At 43.4% G+C, this 22,606-nt stretch overlaps 1 protein-coding gene across 3 annotated transcripts in view; it reads left to right on the plus strand.

Moving 5' to 3' along the window:
* SHQ1 (SHQ1, H/ACA ribonucleoprotein assembly factor) overlaps window positions 1-22,606 on the plus strand; it is a 147,986-nt gene that overhangs the window by 74,558 nt on the left and 50,822 nt on the right. For all 3 annotated transcript variants that reach the window (XM_077451830.1, XM_077451829.1, XM_077451831.1), the window contains exons 10-11: window positions 7,473-7,596; window positions 17,405-17,525. In XM_077451830.1, the coding sequence (XP_077307956.1) occupies window positions 7,473-7,596; window positions 17,405-17,525 (245 nt within the window). The remainder of the gene's footprint in view (window positions 1-7,472; window positions 7,597-17,404; window positions 17,526-22,606) is intronic.

Genomic DNA, 22,606 nt, shown 5'->3' on the forward strand with positions numbered 1-22,606 from the left:
GGCTTTTGTAAAGCTCTCTGAAGTATTTTTGAATTCAAAGCAAGTGTAAATGAGCCCTAAAAGTGTCTTCAAAGCCCCCATAGAAGTCTATGGAAAAGCTTGCTTGAAGCCCCACAGAAGCCTCACCAAAGCCCCACCAAAGGATCATCGAAGCTCCACCAAAGCCTCATCAAAGCACCAAGCAAAAGCAAGGTGTAAACAGGACTGTAAGCTTACCATTTTATTAGTGACAGGAGCTTTGACTGGCGCTTTAACAAAGCGTGTCCGAAGCCTTGTTTTGAAGTGTAAACTAGTCCTAACTCAAACTTTGTACCCACTGAAAATAGGCTACAGTGTCCTCTAAAATAGAAGAAAGCCCTTATTTGGCCATCAGCTCCTGGCGTAATGTTTTTTGGCTAATGAAGAGTTACGTGGACATCCCCTCCCGAGCCGCGTTGTGTTTAGTATAACACAATTGAAATATTCATGTAACAAGCTCCGAGCCTCCGCACTGCCGATGTGGATTTAATTTTTAATCTGCGGTAAATGCGGCCTTGTTCGCAGAAGGGATACGTCCCTGAAAATGTCTAATTGCCTGCTTTAAGGTCTCCTGTACTGCCAGCTTTCTCCGCAATCGGTGGTGACCATACATCACACCCCCACCCCCATGTCATCACCGAATTTCTGGGAAACCGGCTCATTAATCATTTTTTAAAGGGCAGCTCCGTGCACATGTCTTCTATAAATACCACATGTTGCTTTGCTGGGATGTGTTTCGCGAAGAGGAAAATAAATAGATCCGCGAGCGTCTTTAATGATTTTATGTTGCCAGATTGCCTATGCACGGGTTATTACACACGGTGGTTTTGTTGATGTCGTTTATCTTGAAGCTCCGAGTTACCAGCGCAGGTTATCTACATCCTTGTGTCATATGGCATTAAAGAGCCAGCTGTTCTCTTTGTTGGGGGTAGAAAAAGGCCTCTTAACGTGAACCTTTGAGGACCGCAACGGGGGAGCCATTTTTTCTAAGGTTGAAGTGGTTGTAAACCTTTACATATACCCAGTGAAGTGACTAGCCTTAGGTGATACCCAGAGATGAAACAAATCCTCCTACATAAGTTGTACCTGTTTATCTGCAGTCTTCTCTTCTCTACAGCCATTTAAAGTTCAGCATTTATAAAGCTTGTCTGAGCTTTCAGAAAAAAAGGGGGCGGACAGCACTTGTCCCATCTTTATGGGGGCCTCGCTTCTCCTAGGCTTCGGCGGCAGCTTCCCCTGCTCTCCACGGGCAATGCAGCAGCTTATGTTTTCTTCCTCCTCGGCGGCCAATTGGAACTCTATTTCTTTTAGCCAGTCGGAAAACGGGTCTCAGACCTGCTTCTGATTGGCTGGATTGAGGATCAGTGTTTCAATAGCGAATATTCATTTGCTGTTGTAACACCTGGGTGGACTCCTGGGACAATGCTCTGACCCGAGCCCACCCTATTTTGAAGCCTATTAGAGCCTCTGGCTCTAAATGGGTGCTTCAAAAAAGCACCCCCGCCGCTGTAATTCATGCGCCCGGCACCCTGAAAGGGGACGGACACACGAATAGGGGCTGGCTGCGGCATATTCATATAGGGGGTAGCGGCCGTGGATAGAGGGGGTGGTGCCCAGGGCCCCCTAGTGGATGGGCCATCACTGGTGGAGAACTAAAGTTACACTCTACAGAGCTCACTGAGGAGAGCTCTGAGAACTGATTGGAGACAAGGGACACACCACCCTTTACACAGCAGACAGGATCAAAGCTGTGGCTGTCAATCACAGACCATGTGCTGGAGCTCCCTCTCCTGTCACCTTTTTTTTTTTTATTGGTGTCAGGAAAACTTGTGAAATGTGACAAAGGAACAAGGCAGCAGACAGAAATTACACTTCGTGCTCTGGATTGAGACAAGTACATACTATAGAGGGATATGCTTTGTTCATTTTTGATTTCTGAGGTTTACAACTTTAAGGGATTATAATGCTAATCCTGGTTCCACCTGCTAGTGAGTTACTAAACCTGCATGGAGCACCATGTATGTTTGTTTGGGGTCGGTGATTCATTAACCTGCACCTTTAACCACTTCAGCCCCAGAAGAATTTACCCCCTTCCTGACCAGAGCACTTTTTGCGATTTGGCACTGTGTCGGTTTAACTGACAATTGCGCGGTCGTGCGACGTGGCTCCCAAACAAAATTGACGTCCCCCCCTGCTTACTTTAGCATTATTATTATTATTATTATTATTATACAGGATTTATATAGGGCCAACAGTTTGCGCAGAGCTTTTACAACATGAGGGCAGACAGTACACTTACAATACAAATCAATACATGAGGGACTAGAGGGCCCTGCTCGTTAGAGCTTACAATCTAGAAGGGGGGTCAAGTTGAAACAAAAAGGTAATAACTGTGGGGGATGATCTGATGGAGAAAATGAAAATACAGTTGTTAGGTGCGGGTGGGGTAGGCTTCTCTGAAGAGGAAGGTTTTCAGGGATCGCCTAAAAGCTAATAAAGTAGGAGATAGGCGGACAGATTAGGGTAGGGCATTCCATAGGATTGGGGAGGCTTTGGAAAAGTCCTGGAGGCGAGTATGGGAGGAGGTGATGAGGGAGCTAGAGAGCAGGAGGTCTTGTGAGGAACGAAGAGAACTAGTAGGTTGTTATTTAGAGACTAAGCTAGTGATGTAGCCGGGGGCGAAATTGTGGATGGCTTTGTACGTAGTTGTTAGTATTTTTACTTTAATTCTATAGCCGAGCGGAAGCCAGTGGAGGGATTGACAGAGAGGAGTAGCAGACTCAGAGCGATTGGTAAGGTGGATGAGTCTGGAAGCATTCATGATGGACTGAAGAAGTGATTAGACTATGTAGAGGTAGGCCAATGAGAAGGGAGTTGCAGTAGTCGAGGTGTGAGATGACCAGCGAGTGAATTAAGAGCTTTGTGGTGTCATTGGTTAGAAAGGGGCGTATTTTGGAGATGTTGCGGAGGTTGAGGCGGCAGGATTTGGATGTGTTGCTTGAAGGAGAGGTCAGAGTCCAGGGGATGGGCTTATGGTTGTGCCATCAATTGACAGATCAGAGGAAGGGGCGTATGGGGGAGGAAAAATTACAAGTTCGGTTTTGGATAGATTGAGTTTGAGGAAGTGGTGCGACATCCAAACTAATATATCTGATAGTAAATTAGTGATACGTGAGGAGACAGAGGGAGTGAGCCGAGGGGTAGAGAAATAGATTTGGGTGTCGTCAGCGTAAAGGTGGTATTGGAAGCCATGGGAGGCGATCGGTTGACCCAGGGAGGAGGTGTAGATTGAAAATGGGAGCGGTCCAAGAACAGAACCTTGGGGGACCCCAACAGAGAAAGGAAGAGGAGAGGAGGAAGTAGAGTTGTAAGAAGGTAAAGGTGCGGTTGGATAAGTAGGAAGAGAACCGGCGAAGAGTACAGTCATGGAGACCAAAGGTGTGGAGTTTTTTTGAGGAGGAGGGGGTGGTCTCCCCATTCTTCCGCCCCGTGAGACGATTGCGGGTATCCCCGCGGCAATCGAGTCCGCGGGACCCGCGATCGGACTCACGGAGGTTCCGACCGGTGCGCGCGCGCATGATGGCACAGCGCCAAATTTAAAGCGACGTACCTGTACACCCATTTGCCTGTCCATGCCATTCTGCCGACGTACATCGGCGTGCGCCGGTCGGCAAGTGGTTAAAGTGAGAGTGTTCTTGTTAGGATATGTGTTTAACATCCCCATACTGTAACTCATTTTTTTGCACGTTTGCGGTTAAATTTGGAAAAACCTCACTCTGTTTCTTATGTGTCTCCATTCACACAGCATATGTAAAAATAATGAAAATATATATATATTTCCCACCTTCTTAGATGTTTCTTTGGAGACAGACAAGCTGCTACTACAGAAGAATTTCAAAGTAAATCTGTCCCCAGGGAGAGACTCCGTTTTCTTCTCATTTACATACAATGCAGAAGCTTCTAGATCTGAATCCCTTCATTAGGACAGGCAGTTTTAAATCAAGTTTTAAAGTGTATATCCACCTTTGCAATTTTGAGAAAAACATCACTATGCTGGTATACAAAGGACCGCAAGGAACAGCGACTTTAAATGAAGTACAAGGAGGTCAAGTGTTGTATGGCGTTATAATTAACAGATCTATAATATTTGTGAAGGAGTAGGACATTTGTCTCATAATTTATATTCGATAGAAAATGAATATACTACACATATAATTATACAGCTGCATGGAGTAAAATATTGAATAAAAATCTTTATTTCATACAGCAATACATAATTCAGAAATAATCAAAAAAATGGGTGGTACATGGTACATATAGAAAAGCCCAAAATTTGATAGCACATGATTGGAAAATGGTCAAATACATAATGCATGAACAAAATCCACAATGACATGGTAGGATGCAGTATACGATTTGAACATGACATCAGTTAGCTCAACGCGTTTCGTGACTTGATGTCATTCATCAGGAGAAAGCGTGTACACGTGCAAGATATGTCTGTAATGATATATTATGCATTTCTAGTTGGTCTAATATAGTCACAAGTGTGAAAAATATAAAAAGAAATGGAAGGTAAAACACCCTATATCAGTGATGGTGAACCTTGGCACTCCAGATGTTTTGGAACTACATTTCCCATGATGCTCAACTGCACTGCAGAGTGCTTGCGCATCATGGGAAATGTAGTTCCAAAACATCAGGGGTGCCAAGGTTCGCCATCACTGCCCTATATGATACTTAATGGGCATCCATGTGCAAATGATACGGTACTGAGGGTCATGAGTATCCCCACATGGGGAACATCTTCTCTGGGAGCTGAGATGGTATGTTAGATGACAGACAGCCCAACAGGCAATCCTTCAAAGGGCGGTCATGCATCAGGCTGTGATAAAAGAGAATCCTTAAAGCGGAGTTCCACCTAAAAGTGGAACTTCCTCTCATCTGATTCCCCCTCCTCCGGTGCCACAATTGGCACCTTTCATGGGGGGGGGGGGGGGTGGAGTCACGCCCCTTCCCGCATTTCCACCCCCCCCGCTGTCTCCTGGGAAATGAACAGGTCCCAGGAGATAGTGGGGACCATTTATTAAGCGCAGCACGACTCACACATGCGCAGTAGAAAACCGGGAAGTGAAGCCGTAACGCTTCACTTCCTGATTCCCTCACCGAGAATTTCGGCATCTGCCAAGAGCCGAGCGATTGATCGGCTTCGGCTGCCGACATCACTGGACTCTTTTTTTTTTTTTTTTTTAAAGTGTATGAAATAGACCAAATCCCATAAGGAGAAAAGAAAGAAATATATAACGCCCCTTTGGGGTATTGCATAATTTTCATGTGATTTTTTATTTTTTTTCACTTTTTATTTATATATTTCTTTCATTTCTCCTTATGTGATTTGGTTTATTTCATACACTTTCAATGTCTGGTTTCTGCAACCTCTACCTTCGCTCAGGCAAACAGTTACAAAGCTGGAGGAAGTTTCAGTGAACTACAAGGTTGCTCATGGGCGTCCTGGCAGTTCCTTGTGTCTGCTGCGGTGGAGAATGGGACTTGTACTTCGGTCATTCACAGATTCCTGTGAAACAATGGCACCACCGTGTGGGCAGAGCCCTGCACAGCCGTGTTGTTTTTGAAAGGGACAGTGGGTGCGGGGAGAAGAACCCCCCCGTTGCTGTCGCCTTAGGGGGGGCGGTGATATTGGTAGATATAATACTAAAAAATGAAATATGGGTGTAATGTGTAACATGCTCCAAAAGCGGAACCTATCCTTGAATTGTGGTAAACATTAAGGGCCAGTTCACACCACATGCAGTCCAGTGCGTTTTTTTTTTTTCCTGCATCAAAAACACATGGAATGTAGGTTTTATGGTTTTCAATGGCATAGTTCACACCAGTGCAAAAGTAGAAAATGCTGCATTTTTCCTGCACTGGACTGTACTGGAACGTTGTAAAAAGCATCAAAAACCGCACTGGAACGCAGCAAAAATTCACTGGAACACACACGTGCCTTAAGGTTAAGAAAAAAAGAGGGGGAAAAGGCACTGGATGGCATCAAATACGCACTGGAACCCATCAAAAACATGTCAAAAACGCACATGCAGAAAAGCATCTGCAACGCATTTGGACTGCGTTTCTATGGTGCGAGCTGACCCTAAAAAGAAACTTCACCCATCATTATAAAAATGAAAGTCAGCAGCTACTGACCTATTGCAACGTCATTCTCGTCTAGGTGGCAAATAAGGAAATACAATCAGGTATTGTCCCACACAGGTACATGCTATACCCCCCCCCCCAATAAAATCCAACAGTGGAATGGGGGTAGGGTTAGAAGAACGCTATAGGATACAGTTGTGAGTGGGGGGCCACTTTAAATCTCCAGCCTGCTCATTAACATTGCATGTAAAGGAGAGCTGAGTATTTGTGTGTTTTTTTTTATTTTTTTTTTTTCAGTGGTGGAGTTTTTGGAAAAGAGCATAAAAAAATTTGAACGCACCCAATATACTAATACCTCGGATTGCGAGTAATGCAGTTAACAAGCGTTTTGCAATATGAGTTATTATTTTTTTTATGACTTGGTTTGCGAGCATTGTCTCGCAAAACGAGCAGGATTCAAGCCTTTTGGGTGTGCTGTAACGCATTTGGCCAGAGGTGCGGGGGCCCCGGTGACACTCGGAGCCGCTCGGAGGCACTCGGAAACACTATGTTCCCGAGTGTGTCCGAGCAGTCTCTGAGTGTTTGAGTGCCTCTGCTGCCCCCCCCCCCACCTCTGGCCACATGCGGTACTGCATACAATAGAAGTCACTGTGGAACAAATTATTTGTTTTTGTTTTTACTCCTATGGGGAAACTCTCTTTGATATAGGAGTGCTTTGGATTACATTTATTCTTCTGGAACCAATTATGCTCATAATCCAAGGTAACACTGTATAAAGTAGGCGTTATTCCAATCTGGCTGAAAAAGTAGGAATAAACATTAATGTACCCCCTAGTGGCTGTTGCAGGCTATGCAGCTCTGCTAGAGAAAGAGACTAAAACGGACAGTAGGGGGCGCATTATTGTGATATTCAGCCTGTCCTGCAGGTGGCAGGGTGAAGGTGAATGGGGGGGGGGGGGGGGGGCGGGGGCAGGGGCTGTGTTTTTTTTTTTAAAGACAGGCCCTCCGAGATACCTGCGTCTGTAATGGAAGGACCTTCGCTATTTACAACAGGAGGCGCTCTGGTATATACTAATCATTGACTAGGGCATTGCATAGGGGGAATTTTGCTCAATCTTCATGATGATGAACTTGCACAAATTCTTCAACAAAACTGCTTGAATTTAGCAGAAAGATTTACAAATGTTTTGCAAATTTTGTAGGGTGTTGGTTCACCTTACTTACACTCTAATTTAAATGTATTCCTGAAAATGCAGTCCAAGGTAGAGTAACACTTTAGCATTTTATTTTCTATCATACAGAACTACAAGTCGGTCCAGGAAGTCTTGGTGTCTTTTGGGAGACGAGTGCTATGCTATCCGCTCTATAGGAACTTCCGCTTGGTGACCAAGGCTGTCCAGGATCTCATTTCATTGATCAGATTGGGTATGATTTCTTCTTCATTTTTACAAGTTTGCTTGACCAGTTGAACATTAAGACCCCTTTCACACCACACCGCACCTTGCGTCGGCGGTAAAACGCCGCTATTTTTTGCGGCGTTTTACCGCCGGATTTTCGGCGCATTTCGGCCGCTAGCGGGGAGCTTTTACCCCCCTCTAGCGGCCGCGAAAGGTTTAAAACTGCCGGCAATACGCCGCAATAGCGGCGTTTTGCCGGCGGCATTACAGCGCTGCCCCATTGATTTCAATGGGCAGCAGCGGTGGAGGAGCGGTAAACACACCGCTCCTTCACCGCTCCAAAGAAGCTGCTGGCAGGACTTTTTTCTGACGGCCTGCCAGCGCACCGCTCCAGTGTGAAAGCCCTCGGGGCTTTCACACTACACACAATGGTGCAGCTTCTTTAGGGCGTTTTGCAGGCGCTATTTCTAACGATATAGCGCCTGCAAAACGCCCTGGTGTGAAAGGGGTCTAAAAGCGGTATTATACCCAAAACTAAAAATGTATTATATTGTTATTATTCTAAAGGATTTATATAGCGCCAACAGTTTGCACAGTGCTTTACAATGTAGAGGGGGGACAGTACAATTACAATACAATTCAATACAGAAGGCACAGGAGGGCACTGTCTATTGAGCTTACAATCATTAGATGTGTGGCTGCATTTGTTTTCTTTTCTTTGGCTTCCCCCCCTCTGTTTTCACTGATGATCTGGCCAGTAACACACCTCCTGTATTAATGAGACATAAGTCTTGAGGAATGAGAAACGGAGGCACAGCATACAGCAGCACTGTCTGGGAGGAGTATTAGATGGACTAGCAGCTTTAAACACACTAACAAATTGAAGCCAAACTCCTTTCAGCTCACACTTTCTAAACTGTTACAGCAAACATTTTTTTTTCCTTTTGGGATAAAAGTTTTACGTAAATAAAAGCTGATCATGGTAAGCACCCCTGCCAGTTTTAAGCTTTTCTCATCCATGTAAACTGATACATTTAGCTGGACAGCTTGTTCTGTGAAAAACAACAACAGACTTGCTGGCTGGATTACCAGGTGAAAATAGAAGAATGAAAGCCTAAAAAAGGTTACTAATACAGCCATCACATCTAAAGAATTGGTAAGCTGCAAAAAAAAAAAAAAAAAAATATGCTTTTGGGTTTAATACTGCTTTAAGGGCTCGTTTAGACTTTCTTTCCTCTCTAAAGTGATCTGTGTTTGCTTTGCTCTTCAGAATGCAATTGAAAGTCAGAGAAGAGGCATTGTGTCAACTCCTCGCTGCCTGTTTTAAATGCTGGAGAACTGCACTGCAGCCATGCTCATTGTGCGTGGCATGGTTGCGGTGTGGCACCATCCAATTGAATGGCTTTCGTGCGGTGGGCAGTACACCTGCCAAATGTATTGGGGGGGGTTATAATTCCTGCCTGTACACCCCAAGCCTCTGCAGCTAAAGGGGGAGCAGTTGAGGGGTGGTAAAAAACACGGCTCAGCCGCTGGGTATTACCAGCCCCTAACTACAAGTGCAAACAAGCCCTAAGTGCACATTTATTACAATAGGGGTCTATTAACCCCTTGACGCCAGCTGCACACATATTTGCAGCCCTGTGTAAACCACTTACTGTGCTGAGAGCACACTCCCAGCACAGTAGCCGGCGGGTACTGGAAAGCTCCCACACTAGCAAACGGGAGCTTTCCAATCATGTGACCACTGTGACAGCCAATCACAGCAATCACATGACCCGAATGCATGCCTCCACCGCCCGGATTTTAGAGCCCTTAAAGGGGTTGTAAAGGTAAATTTTTTATTTTCTACATAGGTTCCTTTAAGCTAGTGCATTGTTGGTTCACTTATCTTTTCCTTCGATTTCCCTTCTAAATGTTTTTTTTTCTTTGTTTTCTTTGTCTGAATTTCTCACTTCCTATTCCTCCTCAGTAAGCTGTTCTGGCTGACTAACCACCAGCTCGGATGATGGTGAGAAGTTTACTGAGGAGAAACAGGAAGTGAGATATTCAGACAAAGCAAAAAAACATTTAGAAGGGAAATCAAAGGAAAAGGTAAGTGAACCAACAATGCACTAGCTTAAAGGAAACTATGTATAAAATAAAAAAATTACCTTTACAACCCCTGGGCCGGGCTAATACAACAAGGCGATTTGATCAAGTTTACAAATGTAAAAGTTAATATGCTCCGCACTGTCCCACAAAGTTCTCATAGAATCCTAAATGGCTCTACTAGGATATTAAAGACGTTTAATCACTTCAGCCCCAGAAGGTTTTACCCCCTTAATGACCAGGCTATTTTTTGCGATTCGGCACTGCGTTGCATTAACTGACAATTGCGTGGCCGTGCGATGCTGTACCCAAATAAAATCGATGTCCTTTTTTTCTTCCACAAATAGATCTTTCTTTTGGTGGTATTTGATAACCTCTGCAGTTTTTATTTTTTGCACTGTAAACAAAAAAAAACACCATTTTGAAAAAAAAATATATATATATATATATATATATATTTTTTTTTCTTTCTGCTATAAAACACATCCATTAAATACATTTAAAAAATCGAATTTCTTCATCAATTTAGGCCAATATGTATTCTGCTACATATTTTTGGTAAATTTTTTTTCCAAAAAGCGTATATTGATTGGTTTGCACAAAAGTTATAGTGTCTACAAACTATGGGATATTTTTATGGCATTTATATTTATTTATTTTACTAGTAATGGCGGCCATCAGCGATTTATTTTTTTTTTATTATTTTTTTTGTGGGACTGTGACAAATCGGACACCTAACTGACACTATTACGTTAAAAATTTGCACCGTCATTGTACTGACACTGGCAGGCAAGGGGTTAACACCAGGGGGCGAGCAAAGGGTTAAGTGTGTCTCTAGGACAGGGATATGCAATTAGTGGACCTCCAGCTTAAATAAATAAAAATGCCATAAAAATATCCCATAGTTTTAGACGCTATAACTTTTATGCAAACCAATCAATATACCCTTGGGATTTTTTTTTTTTTTTACCAAAATTATGTAGCAGAATACATATTGGCCTAAATTGATGAAGAAATTAAATTTTTTTAATTAATTTAATCGTGCCTCTGGGTGCCATGCTTGTGACTGTCAGTCTTGCTATGCCTCATGGGACTTGTAGTTCCTCAACAGCTGGAGGTCCACTAATTGCATATCCCTGCCCTGGAGGGTGCTTGATAACTGTGTGGGGGGTGGACTCACTGGAGGAACACAGAGACCCGTGTTCCTGCTTAGCAGGAACACAAGATCACTGTGTTCTTCCCTGTCATAATGGGGATCTGCCTTGTTTACATAGGCAGATAACCGTTCGGGCTCTCTGTGGAATGATCGTGGGTGGCCGGCGGACATCGCGTCTGCCGGACCCGCTGAATGGCTCCCCCTCTGGCCAGTCAGCACACGCACACCCACTGTCTATTGCACAGAGTGAGACATACAGGTACGCGTTTGGGACCATAGAGCTGACCTGCTGCGATATATGTACTGTGGCCGGTCGGCGAGTGGTTTGGGAAAAATCGCAGAAATGGTCCTCAAACCGTCTGACGCATTTCATCAACAGTAGTCTGGGGGGGTGTATTGATTATGAAACAGAATGTTTGTTAGAAAGTCTTTCCAGTAGACGTACTTGGAACGGAAAACATCTCTGCTTGGAATAATCCGCTAGTAAGTAGACCGTCCGCCAGCGTCTGCCAGCCTTCGACGGTGTGGTTTCCATGTTAATGTTTTCCCCTCCAATAGCGTCTGGCCTCTCGGCCTGTTGTGCAGATGGCTCGGGCTTGGAGTAAGTTCCTGGGTGGGGGAGCGACAATCAACCACAACAAGCTCTGTGAATTTGCGAGCGTCGATCTGTTGGTGCCGCTGCGGGGAGGCTGTGGGCTTCACGTTAGACTGAAAAATGTGTCTTTTATTTATTACAATCTGGAGAGCATTTTAGCCCAGAGTGTTGTCTGCCAAGAGAAGGGTGCGAAAATATTAGAACGCGGAGGAACGCCAAGAAGACATTTGAGTTTAGATAATATCTGTTATTTTTATCTCCCGCCAGTAACTGAGCCAGGAATTCACAGCCATGGGGAGCACTGGAGCCATTTAAAGGGAAACTCCACTTTTAACCCATGTTTTCAGAATCCATTCCCCAAACTCACTCGTGTGTTTTGCCACAGGCCAGACTACTTCTACCTTGCCCGATATACTGAAGGACAGCATTAAAGGGAACCAGTCACATAAAAAGAAAAGTAAGACCAGCTAAATAATAAGCAAATTCTTTCACCGTCTCGGCTGTGATTGATGTTCTTTTAACCACATGCCTACTGGGCACATTTACCCCCTTCCTGCCCAGGCCAATTTGTAGCTTTGCACGCTGTCGCACTTTGAATGGCAATTGCACGGTCACACAACACTGTACCTAAACCACATTTTTATAATTTTTTTCACACAAATGGAGCTTTCTTTTGGTGGTATTTAATCGCCACTGGAGTTTTTATTTTTTGCTAAATAAATGAAAAAAGACCAAAAATTTTGGGGGAAAAAACTTTTCAGAGTTTGTTATAACATTTTGCAAACAGGTATTTTTTTTTTCTCTTTCACTAATGTGCACTGATGGGTACTGATGAGGCAGCACTTGTGGGTACTGATAAGGAGGGGCTGATGGGCACTGATAGGGGGCATTGATAGGCAGCACTGGTAGGCGGCAGTGATAGGGGACACTGATGAGGAGGCACTGATTGGCAGCACTGGTGGGCACACTTTGGAAGCACTGGTGGGCACACTTTGGAAGCACTGGTGGGCACAGATTGGAAGCACTGGTGGGCACACTTTGGAAGCACTGTTGGGGGACTGCACTGATAATCAGGACACTGATAATTAGTGCCCTGGTTACAAGTGTAGATGTCCCTTTTAGAAATGCCGGTTATCGGCTCTCTTCTCCTCTCTTCACGCTTCACGCTGCCAGCATGAGGAGAGGAATGCCGATAATCTGCATCTGTTTACCTCCGTGATCAGCTGTGATTGGACACAGCTGATCATGTGGTAAAGAGACGCTGATTGGCTCTTTACCTCAGTCTGTGACCAGCAGTATCCAGAGGAGCTGGGTGGGAGGTGGGCAGCGGGCGTGATCAGGGGACGCCGTCATATAATGGCATCCCAGAACTCGATGACGGGCACTGCCAGGGAAGATTGCGTCCTAACAGATAAGCATATCAAACAGGAGACAACAGGAAGAGTGTCATTGGTCAGATATTTCTGATGATCGCACATTTAAAGCACCAAGAAGGGTATTTTTTGACATTCATCATACCTGCCATATATCTATACGCTCACCCCGCTATATCCTACATACTATCCTGACTCTTGACCATTTAGAGCAGGGATATGCAATTAGCGGACCTCCAGCTGTTGCAGAACTACAATTCCCATGAAGCATAGCAAGGCAAGCATGACACTCAGAGGCAGAGGCATGATGGGACTTGTCGTTTTGCAACAGCTGGAGGTCCGCTAATTGCATATCCCTGATTTAGAGTATGTGGGGGGGGGGGGGTCCCCATAAGATACTTTGTCCCTTGGCCTCTGGGACAGTGCCAAGGTTTTCCAGTGATGCCATCTTCTTCAGTGATCTGTGTGATTCCTGCTTGCATAGTTCAGCGAACAGTGCACTATTTTTCTGCTTTATCTTCTGACAAATATTTGATCATATATTCTCCTATCCATTACCCCTGACGAAGAGCCTTGAACCTGAAACACGTTGGGTACCGAAGAATTGTTTCGACATTTGAGAGTAACATTTATACATTTTGTATGCTTGCAATGATTTCACATATTTTTTTGTTTTCGTCTTTTGTCTTGGTTTTAACTGATCATCACATGTGTGATTGATCTAATTTTATATGTATCAATAAACGCTCTTTTATCCTTTATCAGTGTTATTGTTGCCTTTAAAATCCTACATAGAGGGTATTTCCTTCTTTTGTCAATATAATAGGGATGTGGCAACTATTTACCACTCTCTGACATGGTGAAAACATCCAGAACTAGAGGACTGTGCTCTGTAGCCGTCATTCGGCTATAGCACGGTTGACAAGTGGTTAAAGTGGTTGTAAACCTTCACATATACCCAGTGAAACAAATCCTTGTACATAAGTTGTACCTGTCTATCTACAGTCTTCTCTGTTCAAAATGTATAAAGCTTGTCTGAGCTGTCAGAAAATGGGGTGGGGAAATGAAGTAATGCCCTGCAGAACTCAGTGAGGAGTGCGCTGAGAGCTGATTGGAGGGAAGTGACACCCCCCCCCCTTTTTACACAGGAACAGAGTTAGGCTGTCAATTGCAGGCTGTGTGCTGGAGCTTCCCTTCATATTTTTTCACTTGGTGTCAGGAAAACTTGTCAAAAGAGGCAGCAGACAGAAATGACACTTAGTGCTCTGGACCGAGACAAGTACACACTATAGAGGGATTTGCTTTCTTCCTATTTCATGCCTGAGGTTTACAATCACTTTAAAGCCCAGCTCTAGGAAACATAAAAATGATCCCTTGCAGTGGGGCTGTGCCTGAGCTGCAAGGGTTAACTGCTCTTTTCAATTAGGGGAGTTTTGCATTTTTCCTTACCCAATCCTCAGCTCCCCCTGCAGGTGGCAAGGAGATTTTCTTTTTTATGTCCACTAAACCTAAAGGAGCAATAACCTTTGCAGTGTGGGCATAGCCCCAAAGCAAGGGATAATTTTTTTTTGTTTCCTGGAGTTGGGCTTGATACAACTGAGGTCTAAGTGTCTATAAGTAACATAATGTATGCAACAGCTCACCAGTGCTCCACTCTCTCATATAAACAAATGTTCCAATTGTATAGTGTATGGGCAAGTTAAATCTATACAGTCTGATGCTATACAGCACAGATAGTCTAATTGCATTCTGACAGCTGGCACCCGCTGTTTTCTGAATACCCAAACAGCGGCTGCATCTGATTGGGTGCAGATGCTGTCCAGCCGACTGGAAAGGGCTGGGAATTTAGTTTTGTCTTGGTTATGCTTTCCATTCTCAGGCTGGGAAACTTTTAAGGTGTCTGCTGATCTTTTACTGCTGAACTCTGGGAAAGGCAAGTATTGTCTAAATACAAGAGTCTTGGTGTGCTTTGTGTATTTCTTCCATATCTGTTCAGGAATTCGGTATAAAAGCTTTGGCTTCCTGTAATAAAGACCGGTCACTGCTGCTCTCTCTATTTGTGCAGGGTCACTGGTCTTGTCTCCGCCCCCCTCATGTAGTTTTCTGCAGCAGCCTGTAGTGGGTGGAGCCTCCTGGGTCCCTCCCACAGCTCTGCTCTCTGCACAGGCTATGGACATCACAGTGATGATGTCGCTTCTACTTTTATTATTTATTATGTTAATATCTGGGTTTGCAAAGGGGTTTGGTACACACAAAGTGGCTTTATATCCTCTGTGGCTGTAGAGGAATTTATTTAATAAAAGTTTTTGTGCCAGGTAACTCCACTTTAATGGGGGGGAAAAAAATGGGCAAATAAAAATTCTAGCGTATACAATTCGGACACAAATCATATTGTAAGTGAATGTTATTAAAAATGACCTTTCCTTTTCAGTCTGGAGCTCTGTCATTTTCTGTAAAATGCAACACAATATGGCTACCTGTACACAGATGATATACAGAACACCCCCTGAAAATGTACTTTCCTGCTTGTGTTATTTTCCCACGTCTGCACTGAGATACAAGTCCGATCTTTGTCACCCCCTGCACTGGTGAGATGCTCCCAATGGGAAATCACATTTAAAGGGATGCCGACCATGCCAGTTTCCTCATTAGAGCCCTGCAGTTGCAGCAGCTGATTGATAATTCTAAAAACAATCCCTTAGCCCTTGTACACACAGTCCGAGATTCAGACGGAATGTGTCCTATCGGACCGTTTTGTTGAATAATCCGACTGTGTGTGGTCTCCATCGGACTGTTTCCGTCGGAGTATCCGATGGACCAAGTTTTCCAACTTGTCCGTAAAATTTTCAGACAACATGATCCGATCGGATATACTCCGATCATGTGTAGCCTACTCTGATGGACAAAGTACCACGCATGCTCAGATCAAATTCCTAGACCAAAGCTATTGGCTACTAGCCTGAACGTAGTCCCGTCCTAACGAAATAACGTCATCACGTTATGTACAATCGGATTTTCTGACAACTTTGTCCAACCGTGTGTATGCAACAGTTTCGGACAAAATCCAACGGATTTGGTTGTCAGAATGTCCGACCGTGTGTACAAGGGCTTACAGGTTCACTGTACACATGGACACAGACAAACAACTATATCTTCAGAATAGCAAAAGGTAGGAATCTGAAACAAAGTTTGTTAAAAACCCTGCAATGTACATAGATCACCCAGGGGAATGTTTTTTTCTCAACAAAAGTGGAGTTACTCTTTAACCACTTGTCGACCAGCCGCCGCAGTTGTACTGCGGCAGAATGACACGGCTGGGTGAAACAACGTTACCTTACGTCGCTTCGCCCTGTGGCCACTAGGGGCACACGCTCGCCCACTGCTCGCCACCCCGGACCCGATGCGAGTGCCAGGCTCCCGTGATCGCTCCTGACGCGGTGAGAACTGGGATCTGTGTCTAAACACACAGATCCCGGTTCTCTGAGGGGAGAAGAAACTGATTGTGTGTTCAGACAAAGTATGAACACCAAACTATCTCTAACCCTAGCAAGTCCCACCCCCCCTTCATTTAGAACACATAGCAGGGAACACAATTAACCCCTTGATCACCCCCTAATGTTAACCCCTTCCCTGCCAGTGACATTTTTACAGTAATCCGTGCATTTTTATAGCACTGATTGCCATATAAATGCCAGTGGTCCCAAAAATGTGTCAAAATTGTCCGATGTGTTCGCCATAATGTCGCAGTCACAATAAAAATTGCAGATCGCTGCCATTACTAGTAAAAAAAAAAAAAAAAAAAATTAATAATAAAAATGCCATAAACCTATCCCCTATTTTTTGTAGAATCTATAACTTTTGCGCAAACCAATCAATATATGCTTATTGCGTTTTGTTTTTTTTACCAAAAATATGTAGAAGAATACATATCAGCCTAAACTGAGAAAAAAAATGTTTTTTTTATATATATTTTGGGGGATATTTATTATAGCAAAAAGTAAAAAATATAGCTTTTTTTTTTTTTTTTAAATTGTTGCATTTTTTTGTTTATAGTGCAAAAAATAAAAACCGCAGAGGTGATCAAATACCACCAAAATAAATCTCTATTTGTGGGAAAAAAAAGGACGTTGATTGTGTTTGGGTGCAACGTCGCACGAGCGCGCAATTGTCAGTAAAAGCGAATTGCAAAAAGTGCACTGGTCAGGAAGGGGGTAAAATCTTCCGGGGCTGAAGTAGTTAAAGCTGTTCTATTGCTAAAATAAAAATGTGAACATAACTTATCCCCTACAAAAAACAGTGTTAGTGCCTGCTGCCCATGCTGCCAGTCTTTGCTGGGGCTCCGCTATTTGCTTTGCATTGTTATTTTAGCACAGTGCTGGTTTAAGGCAACCCCGAGTTCTGTGCTTTTTGGGATGTGATGGTAAAGATCAGCATTCTCCTTCTTTGTACTTCTCTGTAGATATTCCCATAAATGGGGATGGCACTGATTTTGTCCTTGGTGTTTTTTGGCTATGCTGTGTTTAGCAGGATCGATTTAACACACAAGATCAATTAAAACTCTTAAAACGTCTTACGTTTGGTTGGGTGACTTATATAACTTCTTCTGTTATTTCCAAACTTCTAGGCAAGGCTGCGGTACTCAAGTGCTTGTTGGATATCCACTCAATCTTTCAAGAAAACGACCCTGCGTACATTCTCAATGATCTGTATACTACAGACTACTGTATCTGGATTCAAAAAGTCAAGTAAGTTGTGTTGGCGGAATGATCATCGTACCATTTAGTGTAATAGCTTTAGCCATGGTGTTTGATGAATGGGAAAGGGAGAGGTTTACATTAACTGACTTTTTACAAATATATCAGGCGCACGCGGGGTAGCATGATGGGCGTGGCTGGGGGCTGCGATGTCCGTCAGCCACCCGCGATCGCTCCACAGGGAGCCAGAACGGGGATCTGTCAATGTAAACAAACAGATCCCCGTTCTGACAGGGGAGTAGAGAGAGATCTGCTGTTCCTAGTGATCAGGAACAGCAATCGTTCTCCTTCTCCAGTTAGTCCCATCCCCCCACAGTTAGAAACACCTCCCAGGGAACAAATTTAACCCGTTGATTACCGCTAGTGTTAGCCCCTTTCCCTGCCAGTGTCATTTATACAGTAATCAGTGCATTTTTATAGCACTGATAGATATATAAATGTCACTGGTCCCAAAAAAGTGTCTGATCTGTCCACCGCAATGTCGCAATCCTGTAAAAATTGCTGATCACCCGCCATTACCCTGTTTCCCTGAAAATAAGACCTAGCGAGGCTGTCGGTGATGGCTGCGATATAAGCCCTACCCCCTAAATAAGCCCTAGTTAAAGTCCTTGTGGGTCTTATTTTCAGAGAAGGGCTTATTTTTGGGGAAATGGGGTAGGGCTTATTTGGGGGGGAGGGCTTATATTTCAGCTATCAACGACAATCACGCTAGGTCTTATTTATTTTCGGGGAATTGGGGTACTAGTAAAAAAAAGAAATTAATAATAAAAATTGCCATAAATATATCCCCTATTTTGTAGATGCTATAACTTTTGCGCAAACCAATCGATATCCGCTCATTTCGATTTTTTTTTTCTTTTTACCAAAAATATGTAGGAGAATGCATATTGGGCTAAACTGATGAAAAAAATTAATTTTTTCCTTATTTTTTTTTTTTTTTTTTTTTTGGGGTGGATATTTATTATAGCAAAAAGTAAAAAAGAATGTTTGTTTTTTTTCCCCCCCCAAACATGTCAGTGATTTTTGTAGATGCTATAACTTTTGCACAAACCAATCAATATATGCTTATTGCAATTTATTTATTTATTTTTTTGTTTTGTTGTTTTTATTTATTTATTTTATTTTTTTACCAAAAATATGTAGAAGAATACATATCAGCCTAAAAGTGGTAGGAGTAAAAAAAAATGTTTTTTTTATATATACGTTTTTGGGGGATATTTATTCTAGCAAAAAGTACTTTTTTTTTTTTTTTTTTTTTTAAATTGTCACACTTTTTTTGTTTATAGTGCAAAAAATAAAAACGCAGAGGTGATCAAATACCACAAAATTAAAGCTCTATTTGTGGGAAAAAAAGGACGTAAATTTTTTTGGGGTACAACGTCGCACGACCGCGCAATTGTCAGTTAAAGCGACACAGTGCTGTATCGCAAAAAAAGGCCTGGTCATTAAGGGGGGAAATCTTTCGCACACCCAAATCTCCACTGTATTTCTGGCAATGCTGAGCTGTCAGTGCCCATGCAACCAGTCCAGCAGTCCACGAATTTGACATCTCCCACTTTTCTGTGCTGTGCTTCTGGGATGGACCGGAGCGATTGTCTGTGCAGGCACTGACCAATCAGAATCAGTCTGGTCTGTCCCTGAGCACTGCACAGAGAAGAGAATTAGAAGAGCAGGAATGTGAAGTCCCTGGACTGCTGCATGGGCACTGACAGCTCATCACCCATGGAGGTACAGTAAGTACAGCGATGATCGGGGGGTGGAGAGGGTGTATGGTGTTAAGCCAGCCATAGATGGTTCGAATCTGAACCAGCTGAGTTTTGAACCATGTATGGGCAGGCTGAATGTACCCAAGTTGATTGATCAATCAACTTGGGTACAACTAGCCTGCTGGATTTTACATGCAATTATTGCTAGTGACTGTTATAGCTGGTAGCAAAAACCACGATCTCTTGGGAATGGCTTTCCCTCCCCCACCCGTTTCCTTTAGATTTACCTTTAAGTATGTAGTGCAAGAGCCTGCCTGATTGAAAACAAATTGAAAGTGTTTAGCTTTGACCTCATATTATATGGTTTTGGTAAATATAGGAATATTATACAAGAAAATTGTATCATTTATGGCCTGCCTAAAGCCTTGTACACACAATCAGATTTTCGTCTGGAAATTGTGTGAAGACTGTTTGCCTAAAATCTGACCATTAGTACAATCCATCAGACAATTGTTGTCCAACTTTCCGCCAACAAATGTTGGATGGCAGGCTAGTAAATTTTCAGCGGACAATGGTCTGTTGTCAGATTTTCGTATCGTCTGTACACAAGTCCGTCACACAAAAGTCCAAAGTACAAACACGTATGCTCGGAATAAATGCTCACCAAACGCCACATTAGCAGAAGGTGCCCATAGGGTGGCGCTCAAGAGTTGAAATTCCATGTAGTACTTCACTACGTTCGTGTTTGTTGGCCAACAATTGTGTGCCGTTAGTATGCAAGACAAGTTCCTGGCACATGCCCTTCGGATAAATGTCTGGCTCTCTGTTGGCCAACAATCCAATCGTGTGTATGAGGCTTAAGGCTGGTCATGGATTTTTTTTTTTCTGAACAGCCACAGCAAAAAAAAAAACAAGCTGATTCCCCCAACTATGCAAGTGAGGTGGATGGAGGAATCTTCCTGCTGTGCCAATGTATTGTAACAGTGGGGTCTCCTCTGCTGTTAGAATACACTGCTCAGTGTTGCAGCCAATTGACTGCAGCTGCTGATCAAATGAAAGTTGTCCAACAAACTCGTTTGGAAAGTTGATTTTAGGTCGCCTTCTGTCAAGTGGGAACGGTTGTGGATGAATTAAAATTCAGCTGGTCCCTGCTGAACCAGCCTAAGAGAGATCCATCTATGGCCAGCTTTGCTAGATTAAAAAAAACTGTGATCTTATATTCATATCAGCCAGTTTTCTCTTTCCCCTATGACACAGCACACTTCGGCACGCCATAGATGATGCACACAGGCACAGGGAGCCATCTCTGTCATGAAAACACAATGATTATTGCTTGTGGCTATAGCAGCTGGCAATAATCGCATGTAAAAATCCGACAAACTGGTTGTACCCAACTCGATTGATGGATCGACTCAGGTACAATCAGCCTGCCCATAGATGTTTTGAATCTTGGTTGTTCCCTGCTGAACTGACCAATATTCAAACCATCTATGGGCGGCTTTAAGCTCTGACCCTCACGTTTCGCTGCTCCAGACAAAGTATTCTAGTTTGGTCAAGGACCACCCCAACCTCGTATTGGATAGTAAAGGAGCAGCAACAGAGAAATGGTGACAACCATGTGTACTCTGTTACAGACCCCTTTTTCCTCTCCCAGTCTGAGCACCGCTGTGCAGGACTTGAGCAGTCTTGAGCAGTCTTTAAAAAAACCTATTCAAGTGTTTTTTAGATTTTTATATACTGTATTTATTGGCGTATAACACACATTTTTTCACCCTGAAAATCGGGTACAAATAGCGTGTGCGTGTTATACTGCAGTTTGGGCTGCCTAGGAGGGGAGAGGGGCAGGACGAGCGCCGTCAGATACATACAGCGAGAATCTCCTGTTTACTTGGCGGCCTCTGTAATAGTTAGTCCCGTCTGGGCTGGCATTGGACCACTGTTCTGCCTATCATAGAAGCCGGTCCAGGAGGCGGGACTTTGTATTAAAGAGGCCCGCCGAGTAAACAGGAGATTCTTGCTGTATGTAATCTGATAGCGTTCGCCCTGCCACCCCTTCCTGTCCCCTTCGAGGCATCAGTAATCTGAGGTGAGGTTGCATTGATGGGCAGTTGTGAGGCTGCAGATGGCATTGATCAGGCTGCATTGATGGCAATGGTGAGGCTGCATTAATGGGCACTGACCCTTATTTTGCTTCAAAGTTCTTTATTTAAAATTTTAGTTTTTTTTCCTGAAACTTCCCTCCTAAAATGAAGGTGTGTGTTATATGCCTGTGCGTGTTACATGCCGATAAATACAATATTTTTTTTTTTTTGTTAAGCATTGATCAAGCTGCATTCATGGCAATGGTGAGGCTGCATATGGACATTGATCAGGCTATAGATGGGCATTGATCAAGCTGCATTCATGGGCAATTGTGAGGTTGCACATGGCATTGATCAGGTTGCAGATGGCATTGATCAGGCTGTAGATGGGCATTGCTCAAGCTGCATTGATGGGCAATTGTGAGGCTGCAGATGGCATTGATCAGGCTGCATTGATGGCAATGGTGAGGCTGCATTAATGAGCACTGACCCTTATTTTGCTTCAAAGTTCTTTATTTATTTAAAATTAAAAAAAAAATTCCTGAAGTTTCCTTCCTAAAATGAAGGTGCATGTTATACGCCTGTGCGTCATATATGCCGATAAATACGGTATTTTTTTATTAATTATTTTAGTTACAAATTAAAAGCTGAAGAATTCCAGGTGTGGATATTTTATACATAGCTATATTGGACCAGCTTGGACCAATGTAACTATAGATATACCATACCAGGCTGATGCCCATGGAAGCTGGACATTACTTATGTAGACACCGCTACTGCAGGGATCTCCCCTTGCTTCCGAGTCCCATGCCAGGTGGCCACCCTGCTAAATACTAAACACAGACTGCTTGGCTGCTAGACATGGACACCATTATAAAAATGCTTTGCATTTTTTTTTCCCTAATAAATACAAAGAGTTCTCTGGATGAGGTGGAGAGCTTGACATCCGCACCCCGCCTCTCCACCTCTTCCATTCAGAGAATGCTTTGTAATCATTTTGAAAATGCGAAGCACTTTATGAATAGCACTGGTGTCGAGCGGAATCGCCATTGTACCTCCAAAGGTACAATGGAGCAGATGGGCGTTGACACCTTGCGACAGTCACTTTGTTCTTGGCAGGATCACCAGATGAAAATAAGGGGTATAAAAGCCTGAAAATAGAAAACTATGGCAGCCACCCCTTTTAAGGACTTAAAAGCAGCAGTATATTACATTTTTGTTGTTGGATTTAGATTTGGTTTAAGCTGACCGTACACAGCTAGAATTTCAGTAGATTCCTGCTGAA

The sequence above is a fragment of the Lithobates pipiens genome, unplaced genomic scaffold (genome assembly GCF_037356315.1).
Source record: "Lithobates pipiens isolate NorthernLeopardFrog02 unplaced genomic scaffold, aLitPip1_a1.2 Scaffold_23, whole genome shotgun sequence".
Lineage (NCBI taxonomy): Eukaryota > Metazoa > Chordata > Amphibia > Anura > Ranidae > Lithobates > Lithobates pipiens.